Source organism: Petromyzon marinus, chromosome 71 (genome assembly GCF_048934315.1).
Source record: "Petromyzon marinus isolate PM22_M1 ecotype Great Lakes invasive population chromosome 71, UKy_Petmar_22M1.pri1.0, whole genome shotgun sequence".
Taxonomy (NCBI): domain Eukaryota; kingdom Metazoa; phylum Chordata; class Hyperoartia; order Petromyzontiformes; family Petromyzontidae; genus Petromyzon; species Petromyzon marinus.
In genome coordinates, this window is record NC_133737.1 from 3,856,224 (window position 1) to 3,872,686 (window position 16,463).

The following is a 16,463-nucleotide window of genomic DNA, read 5'->3' on the forward strand; positions in this document are numbered from 1 at the left end:
GGGTCTTAAACCGTCGGGAACACATTCCTGCGGAGGGACCTGGTAGGAACGTTGGGTTGCTCGGTCAATGGCCAGGGTCAACAGCGACGTGGTGTATTCCGCAAATATGCCCGACTGTGAGGGTAGGCACAAGCCGGCGTGAGTAGGCTAAATGTTGAGTTTTATAAGGGCACCACGGGGTGACCAGCCCCTCCCCACCCAGCCCCACCCCTCCCACCCCCCACCCCTCCCACCCCCACCCAGCCCCACCCTCCCCACTCAGCCCCACCCTCCCCACCCAGCCCCTCCCCACCCTCCCTAGCCCCTCCCCACCCTCCCGTCCCGACCCAGCCCCTCCCCACCCTCCCCTCTCCATCCAGCCCCACCCCTCCCATTTTATCCGGGTGTCCGGATACACGTGGGCAGACATCCACAGACATACACAATTAATCCCCTGCCTCCTGTGAATTAATCCCAGTTGGGCTACCAGTCCACTACGTTTCCTACCAGTAATGCCCACTAGGAGCGCATTTGTTATATATCCGGGTGTCCGGATACACGTGGACAGACATCCACAGACATACACAATTAATCCCCTGCCTCCTGTGAATTAATCCCGGTTGGGCTTCCAGTCCACTACATTTTCTATCAGTAATAGGTTAGTTATTCTCCTAATATTGACTCCGGGCTGCGTAATATGTAGCCTCGGGCTCGCCGAGAATAAACTGCTTGTGAGCAATAACCTTGTCGTGTGGTTACTGAGAGTGTGGAAAGAGCATATGGTGGTGTGAGTCCGCTTGTCGTAAGATGGAGATTTGTGCGCGAATAACTCTATTGAGGTGGTCATTGTGTGGGAACCCGACCGAAGTTCCTGCGTCGTTGTGCCAAGTTTACGCGTGAATCCGGTCGCCAGTATCTATCATTGTGCAGAGGAGCCGGGGAACGATTAGAGCATTTCTTCAACCCCCTCAGTGTACCATAATACTCGTCCTAAAACCCATCCCGATTAACCACCCCGCAGCCCTTTAAATCCTCTCCATTGCGCACCTGCAACTGCAACATGCACGCGAGTGACATCACTGCCCTTTAACCCCTGACCCCACGTTCTGCGCGTACGATTGGTGCGCGACGCCGTGAGAGCAGCGGCGTCGGATTTTGGTGGCTGCGTGTCCGTGAGTGTGCGCAACGGCGTGCAGGGACCCTCCCACTAACGTTTGTAGGAGTGAACGCGGGGAGACGAGGAAATTAATTCTAGGTGGCCGAGCGCCTGCCCCAGGTGGGGTCGCGGACTCGAGGAGCCACGGCGCGGGGAGAGGAGTTGGGGAGCAGCAGCCCTCAACCGCACGATAAAGATGGGAGCAGCGGCTCCCACACGAGTGAGGAGTCAGGAGGCAGCCGCACCCCCGAGATCAACCTTCCTATGAGGGCGGAGACGGGGGTCACAGAGGCCAGCAGCCTTCACAGTAGCTATACTAACTCTATAGCAGTGTGTACTGGCTGTAGCAGTGTGCACTGGCTGTACTAGTAGCTATACTTACTCTATAGCATTGTGTACTGGCTGTAGTAGTAGCTATACTAACTCTATAATAGTAATCTTTGGTTCTTTCTGTAAAGTCAGGTAGATAGAAATATAAAAATAAAGTGAATAAAATAATAATAAACAAATAACCATTAATGTAGACTGTAGCCTGGTTTTTAATCGGAGTGATTGTACTGTAAGTCTATAATGTAGATTGTAGCCTGGTTATTAAGTTTGGTGAGTGTACTGGAGTCTATAATGTAGACTGTATCAATGGTTATTGAGAACCAAGCATAAGTCTACATAATACAGTCAGTACTCTCACTCAGGTTAAGAACCAGGCTACAGTATACATTATAGACTGCCAGTATGCTCGCTCAGTTTAATAACCATTTCTACAGTCTACATTAGAGACTGCCAATATGCTCACCAAGCTGATAAAGCAGGCTACAGTCTAGATTAAAGACTGCCAGTATCACTCACCCAGGTTAAGAACCAGGCAATAGTCTACGTTATAGACTGCCAGTATGTTCACCGAGGTGAAGAACCAGGCTACAGTCTACATTATAGACTGCCAGTACACTCACTCCGATTCAGAACCAGGCAACAGTCTTCATTCGTTTTTGTTTTATTTGTATCATTTGTAATCACTTTATTTTTTAAATTATATTACCATCTACGTGACTTTACCGAACGAACCAAAGAATATGAATTCCTGCAGTCACGAAAGTTTGAAGTCAAAATCTATAATAGTACCAACTTTACAAAGCGTTGTGGTGAGGCCTAGTCCCATGTAGAGCTCCCGACCTTGCATAGATTGCCCAGCCAGCCGAGGTGGCATCTTGGCAGGCTGGGGCTGGGCTGCTACCCCCCCCCCCCCATAATCCCCCCGCCCACTCTACAGTAGTATCTACAGCCTATAGTAGTAGCATCTAGCGACTCTATAGTAGTAACTGCACATATTGGGGTGGGGGGGGAGAAGAGGCCATGACACTGTGAATAAGTTACCTAAGTCTTGCATGTATTTATTTTTCATTTCTAACGCGAATGAAACATTCCCCATTCCATCGAACGGTTGCTAGGGGCAACCACGGCTTTGTCGCGCATGCGCAGATGCGTGCTGTGGCGCGCGGTGACCAGCGTAATATAATAAATAGCACTAAATTGTTTATTGAACTACTTGAAAGTTGACGGATGCGAAAATCGAATAATGCTGGCTCACCACGGGGCTTATCATGTGGTACCCAGGTACTTTTTTTTAAACGTAAACCCCATGGTTCGCGAGCCAAATCCTTAGCTATATTCGTCCACAGACAGACAGTGAGACAGACACACAGACAAAAAATGACTTTTATAGGTAAGATATTAGGTTTTATTAACTTTTTCATTTTCGTAATTTAAAAACATGTTAAATGTCGGGCGTGACTGTAGCACTTGTTTGTTTTTAGTTCCTTGCGTGTGGGATATAATTGGTCTTATCCTCCCATTACTTTATTAATCTTACATGATGATAATGGCAGGTTTCTCTGAAAGCCGACTGTATAATACAGCTGCTGGCTGTACTAACACAAGTTACATGTAGTGGTGTTTTTATTTATAGTCCAGTGTATTTTGCCTGCATAGGTTAGGCCCCACATTTGATGTGAAGTAATCAGACAAACTACACGAGAATCAAATACAATAACAGTGGTAAGTGTTGCAGGCCAGTCCTGCATGGCTGGACGCCGCTTTGTAATATTTTAATGTTACAAACTGAACATGGATTCCACTGCTTAGCTGGATTATCAGGAGCAAATGAAGGTTTATTGAGATTCTTAGTGAGCGGCCAACTTTAGTTTATTTGGGACAGGTTGAGAAGTAATTATGATTAGGTCCATGGAACCAATGTAGTTGAGCAAGGTACAATACATGAGGAATACTGAGGATCTGTTCAGGAAGTCTTTTTTTCTGGTCATGAATTGAACCTTAAGGTGGGACTCCGGGGTCTCGAATAAACTGAAGTCAAAATCGCAATTAATGAATTTATTTTTGGCAACTCCGTCCCACCGCGCATATAAACGCTGCGGCCCACCAGAAATCAATCCTCTCGTTCTTCACCAAGCACCCGTCGTTGCCAAAATTTCCGTAGTCATAAACAAAACTTTGATTAGCGCATCGTGTAGAGTTAATCGAGAGGAATAGATTGCCATGTTGTTCGCCTTCGACAGACATGAAATGACGTTGCAAAACAGTTGATGCGAGAGCCGGAGGCTTATGGGACCCCGGCGTCCCACCATAAGGTTCAATTGTCAAAGTTATCTCCCTTTGAAGGAGTTCAAGATTCAAATGCGGCAGGCAGCTCTGGTTATGGCGGCAGTAACCTGAAAAATTATGCACCATCTGCGTCACAGTGGATGTTACAATGCCTCCGATGTCATTCAAAATAAATAAGCCATTCCATGCGAATGTAATTGTTAACATTTACCAAATTTGAACAAGTATCCAAAAGCTTCCCACCCGAGATCATTCATCGTCCCGTACTGGCAGAAGAATGTCCACTTACAGACCGCTGCCGAGTCAACTCGTGTGGCACAGGAACAGTTACACCATGGGAGTGGCCCTCAACTGTTTGAGATTAGATATGATACAAGCCACTTTGAGTTGCTGAGGCCATTAAGCAAGAGTCATATGAATACAAATATTATTAGTATCCCAAGGTGCATGCTATTGAGCTTCCATGTCTCACGCTCCTGGTTACAGGATCTATCCCAGCACGTATGGTCACATATACTGGCTGCTCCTGCTCTACAAATGGCTGTGATTTGTACCGGACTCCCTCACAGTCCAACGTCTCCACCCGCTTTCAGATACTGTCGACGACCTGGAGGTAAAACCCTGGAGTCTTCATGTCACCTTTCCTCCTAGCCATGTATCCAAGCTAAAATTGTCTTATGGTTCTTGCATTACAAGCAATGGGCTTATTGTGGCACTTTGAATTTCACACCTCGAATGCAGACTCTGCTCCTTATGGATCTTGTATATATTCGGGCTTTAAAAATCAAAATAATATTTTTTTACAATTTATGCAATTATGCTAATTGTGTAGTATGCTAATTAGGAAGGTGTAATTGTATTAAGTTATACAAATGTAGTTATGCTAATTTATTACATTTTAATAATTAAGCTGGGATTCGTTGTCTAGGGTTGTATTTATCAATCGGGATAATACAATGATTCTCGCTTTAACTTTTACTGATTATGTTTTTAGTGTGTTTGTCAGGTCTCAAAATTCAGATTTTACCGCAGGAAACAGTTCTTATAATTAAGATTATTATGCATGAACTTAGGAAGGCACCACTCAGACTCTTCTGTGTTAAGCAACTTTAATATCTAAAAAAAACATAACACTAATATGCAAACTCTTATGCTCAGAATTTGCAACACAGTACTCCTTGAGATGTCCTACTCATTGATCCGTACATTTAACCCTCAATGGTTATGTTTGTTAAACTGGGTAACAGAACAATTGGCTAATTCCTCAGAGTAAAGCGAGCATACACGGTGATGGGAATAAGTCCTTCAAAAATTAATGTAACAATATTCATACGAACAGTAATAAAGAAACATGTGCCTAAAGCAAGAGTAGTTATCAATTAATTCATTGGTAAGATTACGCAATTAACAAAAGCAAATGACTAAAATACCTCTAAACAATCGTATTCATGTAACTCGACGGGCAGCAATGCTTTTCACGATCAGCTGATGTTTAAGGCACCACCTTGGAATGGCAACCCTTCTTGAAACACAAAAATAACTTTTTGGAACAATTTTATTAGTCCCGATATGCGCGTTATGTATGTGTCTTGTCACTTGTTGATTTAGCGGCTTAGGCAGTACAGCAATAAACGACTTCCATGACGATTCTGGACTGGTGTCTTTTATTTAACAGAATGTCTGCACAGCTCCGCGCTCTCTCTCTCTCTGGGTAGTTCTCTCGCTTTCTTGTCCGCTGCTGCTGTACGTCTCCCTCTCTCTCTCCGTTCACGCCGCTGCCTGGCGGCGTGCCCGGAGGAGAGGCGGCTTTGCTGGAGGTTTTCCACGTGGTCGTTGGCGAGGAGAGGTAGAGCAGCGATGCAGTCCGGACCCAAGGCTTCCCACACCGACCACCAGTTGTATTGTACTAAGCTATCAGAGTTGTGTAAGAAGTGTGCTAATACAATGTACGAGTTTTGAGAGTGAGTGATCCAGCCAGCGAAGCAGTGGAAAGAGCCGGAGCTGGCGCAGCCTGAAGTAAGGGCGGGAGAGGCACCACCGGGTGCATGTGCGAAGCTGGCAGCTGCACAATAAAGGTGAGAGCACGGAGAGGGTAAGGAGAGAGCATGGAGCAGGGAAAAGAGCCTGACCAGCCGCCCGTGAGGAAGTGTAAGCGCTGACGAAAGCGTCATGGGTTCGACCCACACACACACCGACAAGCACCAGCTGGGAACCAAGACAAGAGTGAGGAACAGCGACCAGCGGACGAGCTGCGGGCGCTATCCGACGACGGCATCATCGTGCCAACTCAACCAACCAGAAGTGGAGAGAGCTGGCAACGGCAAGAGGAAGAGTTTTGGCGCAGGCAAGTGCGGCATGTGTTCAATACACATACACCGTCCCAGTGGCTCTGCTGGAAACCCGAGGTATTTTCAGTACAAGTGTAATGAGAGAGCGTCACCTGGGGGGTTACAGGGGACATCTGCACGGCCACCGATGGGTAACCAGTATCCAATCTGGAGTAGGGATTCAATCTAGGCCAAAGGTAACGGGCGGAGCTACGAGGAATATTTGGGAACCATCTAGAGGGTTCCACGAGGGGGCGTGGCTGGAGGCGGAGCTTAGCTCCGCCGCCAGGCATGCAGCTACCAGCTTCACTCGGGCACCCGGTGGTGCCTCTCCCACCCTCCTTCAGGGCTGTGCTGGCTCAGGCTCTTTCTACTGCTCCGTTCTCTCTACTTTGGCGGGCAGCTGCCAGCTTCGCGTGGGCACCCGGTGGTGCCTCTTCAGGCTGCGCCAGCTCTGGCTCTTTCCACTGCTCTGTGCTCTCTCTCTTCACATGCAGCTGCCAGCTTCGCGCAGACACCTGGTGGTGCCTCTCCCGCCCTTACTTCAGGCTGCGCCAGCTGTCTCCATGCTCTTTCCACTCTTTCTCTCTTGCTGCAGCTGCTGGTGGGAGTTGGCACTCAGTGGTGCTTCTCCCACCCTTCCTGGTTCAGGCTCTTTCCACTGCTTTGCTGGCTGGATCACTCACTCTCAAAACTCGTAAATTGTATTAGCACACCTCTTACACAACTCTGATAGCTTAGTACAATACAACTTATCACAATCATTTATTCTGCGACTCAAAACATCACGATATATGTAGAATAAAACGTTTAGCAATACTCTGTCAGTCTATGCCGAACTCAGCTCTTAACAATACATCGTCCCTTTTCTCTGCGAGAAACGACACCCATGGTTGATCTAAAAGCCATGCCCCGGAGCCTGCCCCTCGCAGTACTAAGTTGCATGATCCGTTTCCCTGCTTATATGTGAAATGCTCTCCCCTCTGCGCGTCTCTTGCAACAAACAGATGCCCTGTCTCGTTCTCCTCCCGTGGGTGCAGTTGCTTGTTTTTTTGACCTTTCACTGGCTGCTTTCCATCACGTTTGTTTTTTGTTTGCGTCCCCCCCCCCCGCCTTCGTGGTGTCTGCTATCTCAAGGAGAGGCCCTCCCTTCATATGTATTTTATTGCTACCATGTGTTGTCAAATTGTTGGGAGACAAAGGCGGTTTGGAGGCTCTGGTCCTATCGAATACATATTATCTTGGTCGTGTCTATTTGACCTATTTCGCCTTGTACCTCTTTTGAATTACCCGAGGTCTTAATACTTCATAATTATTCGTTTTATGTTTAACCAAAATTTGTGATGTACCATACTTGTTACCACAGGTATTCCGAGGGTTTAATTAACTTGTTCTCCGTCTGTCACCAGGGATCCGTGCTTCTTATTCTCGAGTTATATTTTGATATCCTGAAGTTGGAGATAACTATGATGATTTAAGCTTTCGTGACTGCCAGAATTCATATTTTTTGGTTATTTCGGTAAAGTCACATAGATAGAAATATACAATAAGAAATATATAAGGTGAATAAGAGTAATATAAGTAACTAGCTCCTTTGCCTGCCCTAGTACAGAAGCTGTAATATTCGAGCAGAGTATAATTGTATCTTGTGTAAATTTAATGGCAGTGAATCTTGCACAAAAGTAGTCATCAAACACTTCACTGCAGTTCACTGTAGCACTGTATATAAACTGACCTTCAATTTGTTCATATTCACTGCTCTGATACTTTAATCTCTTCTGCTTTCGGTCGCTGGGGTTGAAATAAATTGGAAATCGATGCATTGTGGAAAATCACTGAGAAATGTCTATTTTACCATAATGTAGAAGCATAAATTAGACTTACCTTTTGTCTCAAGTGCTGAAGAAATAAAGACACCAAATCCACTTTGTTGCTGTGTAGAATTATTTATTACATTCACTAGCAATGAAGAAATGTCAAAACTTAAAGCGAATTTGCAAAAATAATTTCTGCTCGACCTGCGCGAGTGTAAAATCCACCCGCCCATGGTTATTGAGGTGGGGCATCTTTTGCAGCGACGTCACGTACAGACGTAGCACTGTGCTGCGTAGATTTATTTTTGACTTTCTGTAAAGAAACATCTCATTTGAAGCGACTTTCTTACGCGCGAGTGTAAAAATCCACCCGCGCGAGTGTAAAAATCCACCCGCGCATGTTTAATGTATTATTAAAGACGGGGGTGGGGGGGGCATGTGGAGTGACGTCACGCATGTTACACACATTTCTGGGCTATTATAGTAGTAATAATAAAAGCCACTAATGTAGACTGCAGTCCGGCTCTTAACCCGAGAGTGTACAGGCAGTCTATGTTGATTTATTCTTGTCGCTAAGTTTCGAGCTTTTAACGTTGTTAACAAAACGCCAGTTGCAATGTCCGATTGCCCCTGCTCTGCGTCCGTGGAGATCTGAATGGGGTGGTGCAACGACTGTTTCAGCAAGTTTCGATTTGAAACCAGGCTGTTCCTCCCGCGCCAGCGAGTCTGGAGATTTGTGAAACTGTCCAAAATGTCCGAGGTGTGTCCTATGGTCCCCCACATCGTGGAGATTTCCCAGATTGTCATTAACCTCCCTTTGTCCCAGGGTTTTATTATTTAATGGCCTCCAGCTGCTTGGTGTGGCTTGTGGGAGGGAGCGGGGTGAGAGGTGGGGGTGTGCCTCGCCGTTTTTCGTGCCCCATGCTACACCGATTATTATTTTAAAAAATATTGGCAGAATTATTCTTGATATTAATTTTTCGAAAAAGGCATATATACAACACTCCCCTTTAAATGTTTTTCAGTTTCAAAACACTTCAAAGGCTTTCAAACAGTGTACTTGATGGGCTTTTGAATGTGTGTTCCCTGGTGGTTGTGAAGATTTGATGACCGTGCAAAAATCTTACCACACAGTGCACCTGATGGGCTCCTCCTGTGCATGTTCTCTGGTGTCGGTCAAGATTTGACGAGGCGAGTTCTGCTCTTGTTGAGGTCACAAACCAGAGATAGGGAGGCGCTGATATCAACCATTCGTGACGTTGAGATGATGTCTCCAGAGGGGGCTTTTACATATTTAAGTGAAGATGTGGTAAGCAGTCGGATATTGATGGATACCGTTTTTTTCAAAAGTTGTATTTAAACAGATATTAAAATTCAATGAAACCTAGGTTAGAATACAAATCTGTAACAAAAATCCATGATGCATTTTAAATGTGCTCTTAAAATGACCTCCTTGCTATGAAACAGATCATTCATTGGTCTCTCCATGACACAAATATTTAACACAAACTATAAATATCAGTCTTCTGGGAATGCATAATTGATTCAGTACAAACCATTTGTGGACCGGTATTGGTGTACAATGTCTCAACAGCAGTTAGGCTTGCTTCAACCGATGGTTACGAACATCGCTTGATCTAAGGGGCGAGACTGTCTGGAGGACAGCGCTGGAGTGGAAGAAGCCACGCTTGATCTAAGCGTGGCTTCTTCCACTCCAGCGCTGTCCTCCAGACAGTCTCGTCCCTTCAACTGATGAAGGCCGCTTGTGTTGTGGCCGAAACGTCGTGAATATTTGTTATTTTATTTTCACCTACGTGACTTTACCCAATAGAACCAAAGAGTATCCAGATGTTAATCAGCAAGGAGCATTTCTAGGTCTTGTGTGACAAAATCTAAAATACACGTAACATCATACAAAATTATAAGTCGTGTTGTGGAGAATGTATCTCTTATACGTAACTTTTAAGTGGTATGCTTTGTAACTGATGAATGATGCGACTGTTCTTTATTTCAAAGACAATGACTTTCTCCAGAGGCATATGCTTCCTGAATCACGAAAAATACTCTGACCTGTATCAAAAGAACAACAGCTCGCACGTGAGTTATATATGTAGGTTACTACCATGCACACACTTTTGTCATCACGTATTCCATGTTTGAGCCTTATGGACAAAATGTTACCTGTATGCACAAAATCAGACAAGTGTACATTAAATTATAATTCTAAATGATCGATACATATTGAAAAAATTTAATTACTGCACTGAAATGTACTTCATCATGTTATATCGTATTTACAAGAAGTTGATCTGTCGGATGAGGCCGACACCTGCAGCACTAAGATTGAGGGAAGCCAAGTGGTAGTGTATTCTCTTTTTGTTGCAGTGGTTCAGGGTTCAAGTCCGACAGGCACCCATAGTTAGTCCAGGAACATTAATTAAAAATATGCACCGTCTGCATAACAGTGGATTTAAAACATTCTTGTGTCATTCAAAACGAGTAGGCCATTGCATGTTGGTGTCAGTCCAAATTTGGGTAATTCCAAATATTATCCAGAAATTACATGATGGCGATTACATATCAATTATCGCCCCCTGCTGATGCAGGCTGGTGCAGGGTCACCTTATGCCACACAGGGGCAGCTGCCACTTGGAGGTGCTCTTCGAGTGTTTGTGATGAGATATGATACAAAACTCCGTGTTGCTGAGGCCATTAAGCAACCACCCTATAAATGCAAATATTATCACATAGTGAATGCTTGGGAGCTTATTGGCTCTTGCTCCTGGTTAGAGATCTACCAAACACACAGGTCCACAAATACTGGCCGCTCTTTACTCTCCAGGTTGAACTGAGGAATTGAGTGTTCAACTTCTTTTCGTTAAAGGCCTGTGACCCAGGTGAATCTATTGGAGCTGCATTGGCTCAAGCTTACACATCTACCAGGTCTCCATTTCACTTTGCATTGACTTAGAAGTCCACTCACACCTCCACTTCCACAAACTGCTGGGAGTTGCCTTGCTCTGCCTCACAGTCAGAATTATCCTCCTGCTTCACATTGCCTCCATCGATGTGAAGGTTCGATTTTGGAGTTGAATCTTCATCCTCACATTTTACCTTCACTTCTTCGCTTGTCACTGTCAGTTCTTCACATTTCACCTTAGCGTCTTCATATTTCACCTTGATACCTTTCAAAGTGTCCAAACTGGGATTTCCTGCTGGTTCTGGTTTCATGAGGGATGGGCTCATTGCAGCACTTTGACTTTCAAAAGCTGATTTCAGACTCCCCTCCATGGGGATCTTCTGATGCCTGTGTGTTCTCTGGTGTCTTTGAAGATGTGATGAATGTGCAAATGCCTTTCCGCACAGAGTGCACTTAAAGGGTTTATCTCCCGTGTGTGTTCTCTGGTGCCTCCGAAGGTCTGATGACTGTGCAAACGCCTTATCACACACAGTGCACTTGAAAGATTTCTCTCCTGTGTGTGTTCTCTGGTGGCTCTGAAGAACTGATGACCATGCAAATACCTTCTCACAGACAGTGCACTTGAAAGGTTTCTCTCCTGTGTGTGTTCTCTGGTGGCTCTGAAGATCTGATGACTGTGTAAATGCATTCCCGCACAGAGTGCACCTGAAGGGTTTCTCTCCCGTGTGTGTTCTCTGGTGCCTCTGAAGGTCTGATGACTGTGCAAAAGCCTTATCACACACAGTGCACTTGAAGGATTTCTCTCCTGTGTGTGTTCTCTGGTGTCTTTGAAGATGTGTTGACTGTACAAACGCCTTCCCACACAGAGTGCATCTGAAGGGTTTCTCTCCCGTGTGTGTTCTCTGGTGGGTCTGAAGAACTGATGACTTGGCAAACGCCTTCTGGCACAGAGTGCACTTGAAGGGTTTCTCTCCTGTGTGTGTTCTCTGGTGGCTCTGAAGAACTGATGACCATGCAAATGCCTTCTCACAGACAGTGCACTTGAAGGGTTTCTCTCCTGTATGTGTTCTGTGGTGCCTCTGAAGGTCTGATGACTGTGCAAACACCTTATCACACACAGTGCACTTGAAGGGTTTCTCACCTGTGTGTGTTCTATGGGGCTGTATCAAATTTCCAGTATGTTCCTTACTGGTTGCATACTGGTCGCATTGTTTCATTTTTGTTCCGAGCTGCGCTGAGTGCGTTTGCTCCATCACACCAATTCTGCAGAGGAAGCGTCAAAGGAAGCGTCAGCTACAGACAGAAAAAAATATCCACACCATCTCCGCGAGTATCGAGGCACAGAGGAATGTATATATACAAATGGTCATAAATAAGGCTGGACGCCCTAGTATCTTCAAGATGAATGTTTACCAAAAACGCCAAGCACACAATTTCGGCTGTCTAGCTACAAAAGTAATATTTATTTAAGAAAAAGTCATCTAACATAGCAACAGGTGTTGAAAATAAAACTACTTGTGTTATGCAGATATACAGAACACCTCCATATCCTCTAATCACTTCTCTAGCAAATGCCATGCCTGTTTAACCCCTAATATTTGGACTAACAGAAACTGCTTACGCATGCGGGGTCTGGGAATGTGGCATTCATGACCGAACCAATGTAGTCTCGCCTGCCAAAGAGACTCACTGATTATATTCTATAATATCTTCAGGATCTGTAAGTTTCTAAAACAATATATGCTGGTTCAATAGAGGATGGATGATAGGCAGGCCAGCCTTCATTGTGTAAGCCAGCACAGACGTCATTGAAATAACTTCATATTTTGCATCCACAGAGAGGAGTAATATATGTGGCCAAGAAGAATCACAGCTTTGTTCGTTCATTCATTTCTAAATCAGCTTATCCTGGTGAGGGTTGTGGCAGCTGCACATTGAGTAGCGCCGTCCAAACCTCCCTTTCCCTAGCGACATCGACTCTAGCTTTTCCTGGGGAATTCCCAGGCGTTCCCAGGCCAGCCGAGCGACATAATCCCACCTGTGTGTCCTGGGCAGGCCCTGGCATTTTTGCCCAATGGGATGTGCCCAGTAGACTTCCAGGGGAAGTCTATTGGAGGGAATCCTTACAGATATTCTATATTGATACCACCCCTGGAGCCAGGCCTGCGGTTGGTTTTCGCCAACAAGCACCTGGTGGCCGGATGACCCACATATCCCGTTCGAGCCCAGCCCGAAATGGCTACGTAGCGCCGTCTTGTGCACCCACCATCCGCAGGACGAAGGATGAGAGGCAGCTGTGATGCCAGTATGGCAGGGAGAGGGATGGTCTCAGATGGACTAGACCTTGGCGATGGACACTCACAGCTTTGTATGGAGCAAAAGTCTAGGCAGCTTCCACAGTGTTACACAGTCTAATGAAAGAATGCTGCTCAACTAATTTTAACTGAGACTTTGGATGCCAAACCAGAGCTGGTTGTGAACACATTAACCAGGTAAAGGAGCTCCTCCACCACTTGTAGAACTGCCTCATTATTCATAAAGAGCTGAGCAGGTGCAGTATTTTATGACATGAAATTCCCAGGGAGGTGATTTATTTTTGTTTAACATATGCAAGAACCATTTCATAATGGAATTCTCCAGGTACAGAACAAGATTCCCCAACTCAATCTCATTGAGTAGCCATTACCAGATCATCAGCATACGTAACATGGTTGACCAGCAGGGGAGGATCCCTTAGCTATAGCCAGGTATTGATTAGCGTATCATTGTTACTGTATCGATTGCAATTTATTTATATGGCCATTGTGAGCTTCTCAAACTACATAATTATTGAAAATGCAAAGTAATGTAATGCAATGCATGGGGCCGGAGAGAAATTCTGCCACAAGCCAAGTTGAACATGAAAGGGCCCTGACTCCTGGTCACACAGCTTTAGATGGGCCTACCCAAAATCATAAAAATACTCAACAAATGTGAGCAGAGGCAGAGACATAGAAAACTAAGAACCCAAAGCCCCAAGCCTCTTTATGGTATTATAGGCCTTAATTACATCAAGCAGAGATCTAGTTTCTGCTGAAAATGCGTACACCTGTGCTATAGCCGATGGACAGAAAATACAGCAGCCCCTTGAATAGCATGGAGATTACATTCTTGGAAAGTGCCGTGTGAAAGCTAAAACAGTGATATTCAATACTTAAGCCTTACCTAAATAATTGAGTTAGGTAAATGGTAATTAAAATATTGATAACAGGTTTTTCCCCTTTTTTTCTGGCAACAAAACAGGTGTTAAGATGTTAAACAGCAAACTGAAACCTTTTACAAGGAATCATGCCTGCATCAACCACAATGCTTGTGGTCAGAATGCAAACAAAAAACACTGATAATATATGCATTGTCCTTGGAACTGATTGGTCCACACCAGAGACAGTGTTGGACCAGAGGACGCCAAAAGGGAATGCCAAAAGGAGTACGCCTTTCCACCAATTTTCTGTCGACATGTATGCCAAAAGTTGAAGCTTCATTCAATTAAACCCACCAGATGGCAAAACATCCAACATTGTTTATCTTGAAGCTCCCCAAGGGTAACGAATTTAAAAGCTGTCCTCATTATGAAACAAACAAGCCCTGCGATTGTATAACACAACCAAAAAACCGTGACAATATACACACATTTACAGACTTCATTGGCAGAATTCAATAATTATAATAAAGGCAGCATGGCAAAACATTACCCTTAATGTTCGATTACTGAGACCTGTGCAAAGCCAGGTAACTTAGTTATTACGGAATAAATACTATACTTCCGATGATGTTTGTGCATGAGTGGGGAGCGGTAGTGGACTGGTTAGCGTGCTGCGCTATAAACCCAGCGACCTGATTTATATTCCCAGAGCCAAGCCACAACATTTGGCTGTCGCCTGAAGCTGGTTGTAATTACTGGCAAACATCCTACTCAGATTGTAAATGTTGTGGCTTGGTTCTCCAACACACAACCGGTGTGCTGTACTGGTGAAGAATTGGCCACGTTCTGTTTACGTGACAAACCTTACTAATTGGCTGTGTCCGGGTGTGGCGGGTTTAACGACACATTTATATATTTACGCGATCTAACCCAAACAAAACTGTATTATGGATGTATATTTGGAGTTTGCGTGTGTTTCTCCCCGTGGTCGCGTGGATTTTCCTCCGGATCCTCCGGTTTTTTCCTCCACATTTAGAGTCAACATCACCACGCGTTTAGAGTATTTGACAGACAGACATTTCCACACGTTGATAAGCCACTTTGTTGTGGGCAGGTCGCTTCTGAAAAAAAGCGGTACAGCTCAAGTGGGCTTGGCCTGGTGAGATAAAAAAAAACTCTAGAAAAATTTAAAATAAAAAAGTTTCAAAGTAGTGAGCCAGTTGAAGACAAATTAAACTTAAGCAGAGATTTAAAGCAAATGCAGTCAGGCGAGGGCAGGAGGCAAGGCCCCGCACGGCTAGGCCCCGCGTTGTAATGTTCCAACCTGGACATCGATTCCATACTCGCTGCTACTCAATTGATATCCCTACGAGAGAGAGAAGGAGCGAGGCTCTACCTGGGTAAACAACAACAACCACAACCACCACAACAACCACCACGATGTGAACTTCTCACCTCGGACCTCAGCGAGCGCGAGCGCAGAGCTGCAGCTTCCTGGTATTGTCGTGACGTCACGCGGCAGCAGCAGGTGACATGACGTCACTTGCGGGGTTCAACACAATCCCCTCCCCCAACGAGCGGGGGTGTAACTGAATAGATTATGTTAATGAGCGAGGCCCATGCCGGGTGATTAGGCAATGCTGTTGAACCCGTCGCAATTATTTCGCGGCGGTATTTATGAGCACATTATGTTAATGAGTCTCCGGTGGCTGGGCGTAGCTTTGCTCAAATAAGGATTGTACTGGAACGGAAATGGACAGTGACCAACAAGACATGACGTCACGCTCAAAAGCGCTTTGGCGGGGGGTTGGGGGGGGCGAATACCTTGGTGACATGACGTCACTATCGGGGAACACCTCCCTCAGGCGTCTCACGCCGTCGAGGTTAATGAGGAATTGTGACGTCAGAGAGCGGGGTTAGAGTTTAAGTTGATTTAGATTCATTTTCCTTTGCTTCCTCTCTTGAACAGTCCCCTTGGGTGCGTCAGCTCAAAAACGTCAACATTTCGCTTTAAAGCTTTCGTGACTGCAAGGATTCATCTTCTTTGGTTCTTTCGGTAAAGTCACGTAGAATGAGAATAAAATAATAAATTGATAAAATAAAATAACACAATAATATTCTCACGACGTTTCGGCCACAACACAAGCGGCCTTCACCTGATGGTAAAGTCACGTAGAATGAGAATACAATAATAAATTGATAAAATAAAATAACACTAATATTCTCACGACGTTTCGGCCACAACACACGTGGCCTTCATCAGGCCGCTTGTTGCTTAACAGCTACCTGGTCTGTCGCTCCTTCATCAGGCCGCTTGTGTTGTGGCCGAAACGTCGTGAGAATATTATTGTGTTATTTTATTTTATCAATTTATTATTTCATGCTCATTCTACGTGACTTCACCGAAAGAACCAAAGAAAACGTCAACATTATTGTGTGTGTAGCAGTCACGAAAGCTTTAAATCTAGAA

The 16,463-nt window shown here is 45.1% G+C and overlaps 3 protein-coding genes across 4 annotated transcripts in view; 1 reads left to right on the top strand and 2 right to left on the bottom strand.

Moving 5' to 3' along the window:
• Nucleotides 1-16,463, top strand: part of LOC116957278 (uncharacterized) — a 609,203-nt gene that overhangs the window by 313,739 nt on the left and 279,001 nt on the right. The gene's annotated exons all lie outside the window — the stretch shown is intronic.
• Nucleotides 1-16,463, bottom strand: part of LOC116957235 (uncharacterized) — a 479,173-nt gene that overhangs the window by 63,598 nt on the left and 399,112 nt on the right. The window lies entirely within an intron of this gene.
• Nucleotides 9,675-15,556, bottom strand: LOC116957242 (uncharacterized). Its single transcript, XM_032979305.2, has 2 exons — nt 15,449-15,556; nt 9,675-12,075 (listed from the first exon to the last, which is right to left on the bottom strand). Exon 2 carries the CDS (start codon nt 12,063-12,065, stop codon nt 10,872-10,874), a length of 1,194 nt encoding a protein of 397 aa, XP_032835196.2. The 5' UTR covers nt 12,066-12,075; nt 15,449-15,556; the 3' UTR covers nt 9,675-10,871.

Bases quoted from the DNA above. Each gene is read 5' to 3' on its own strand.
- LOC116957242 (XM_032979305.2), bottom strand. From the start codon at position 12,065: ATGGAGCAAACGCACTCAGCGCAGCTCGGAACAAAAATGAAACAATGC.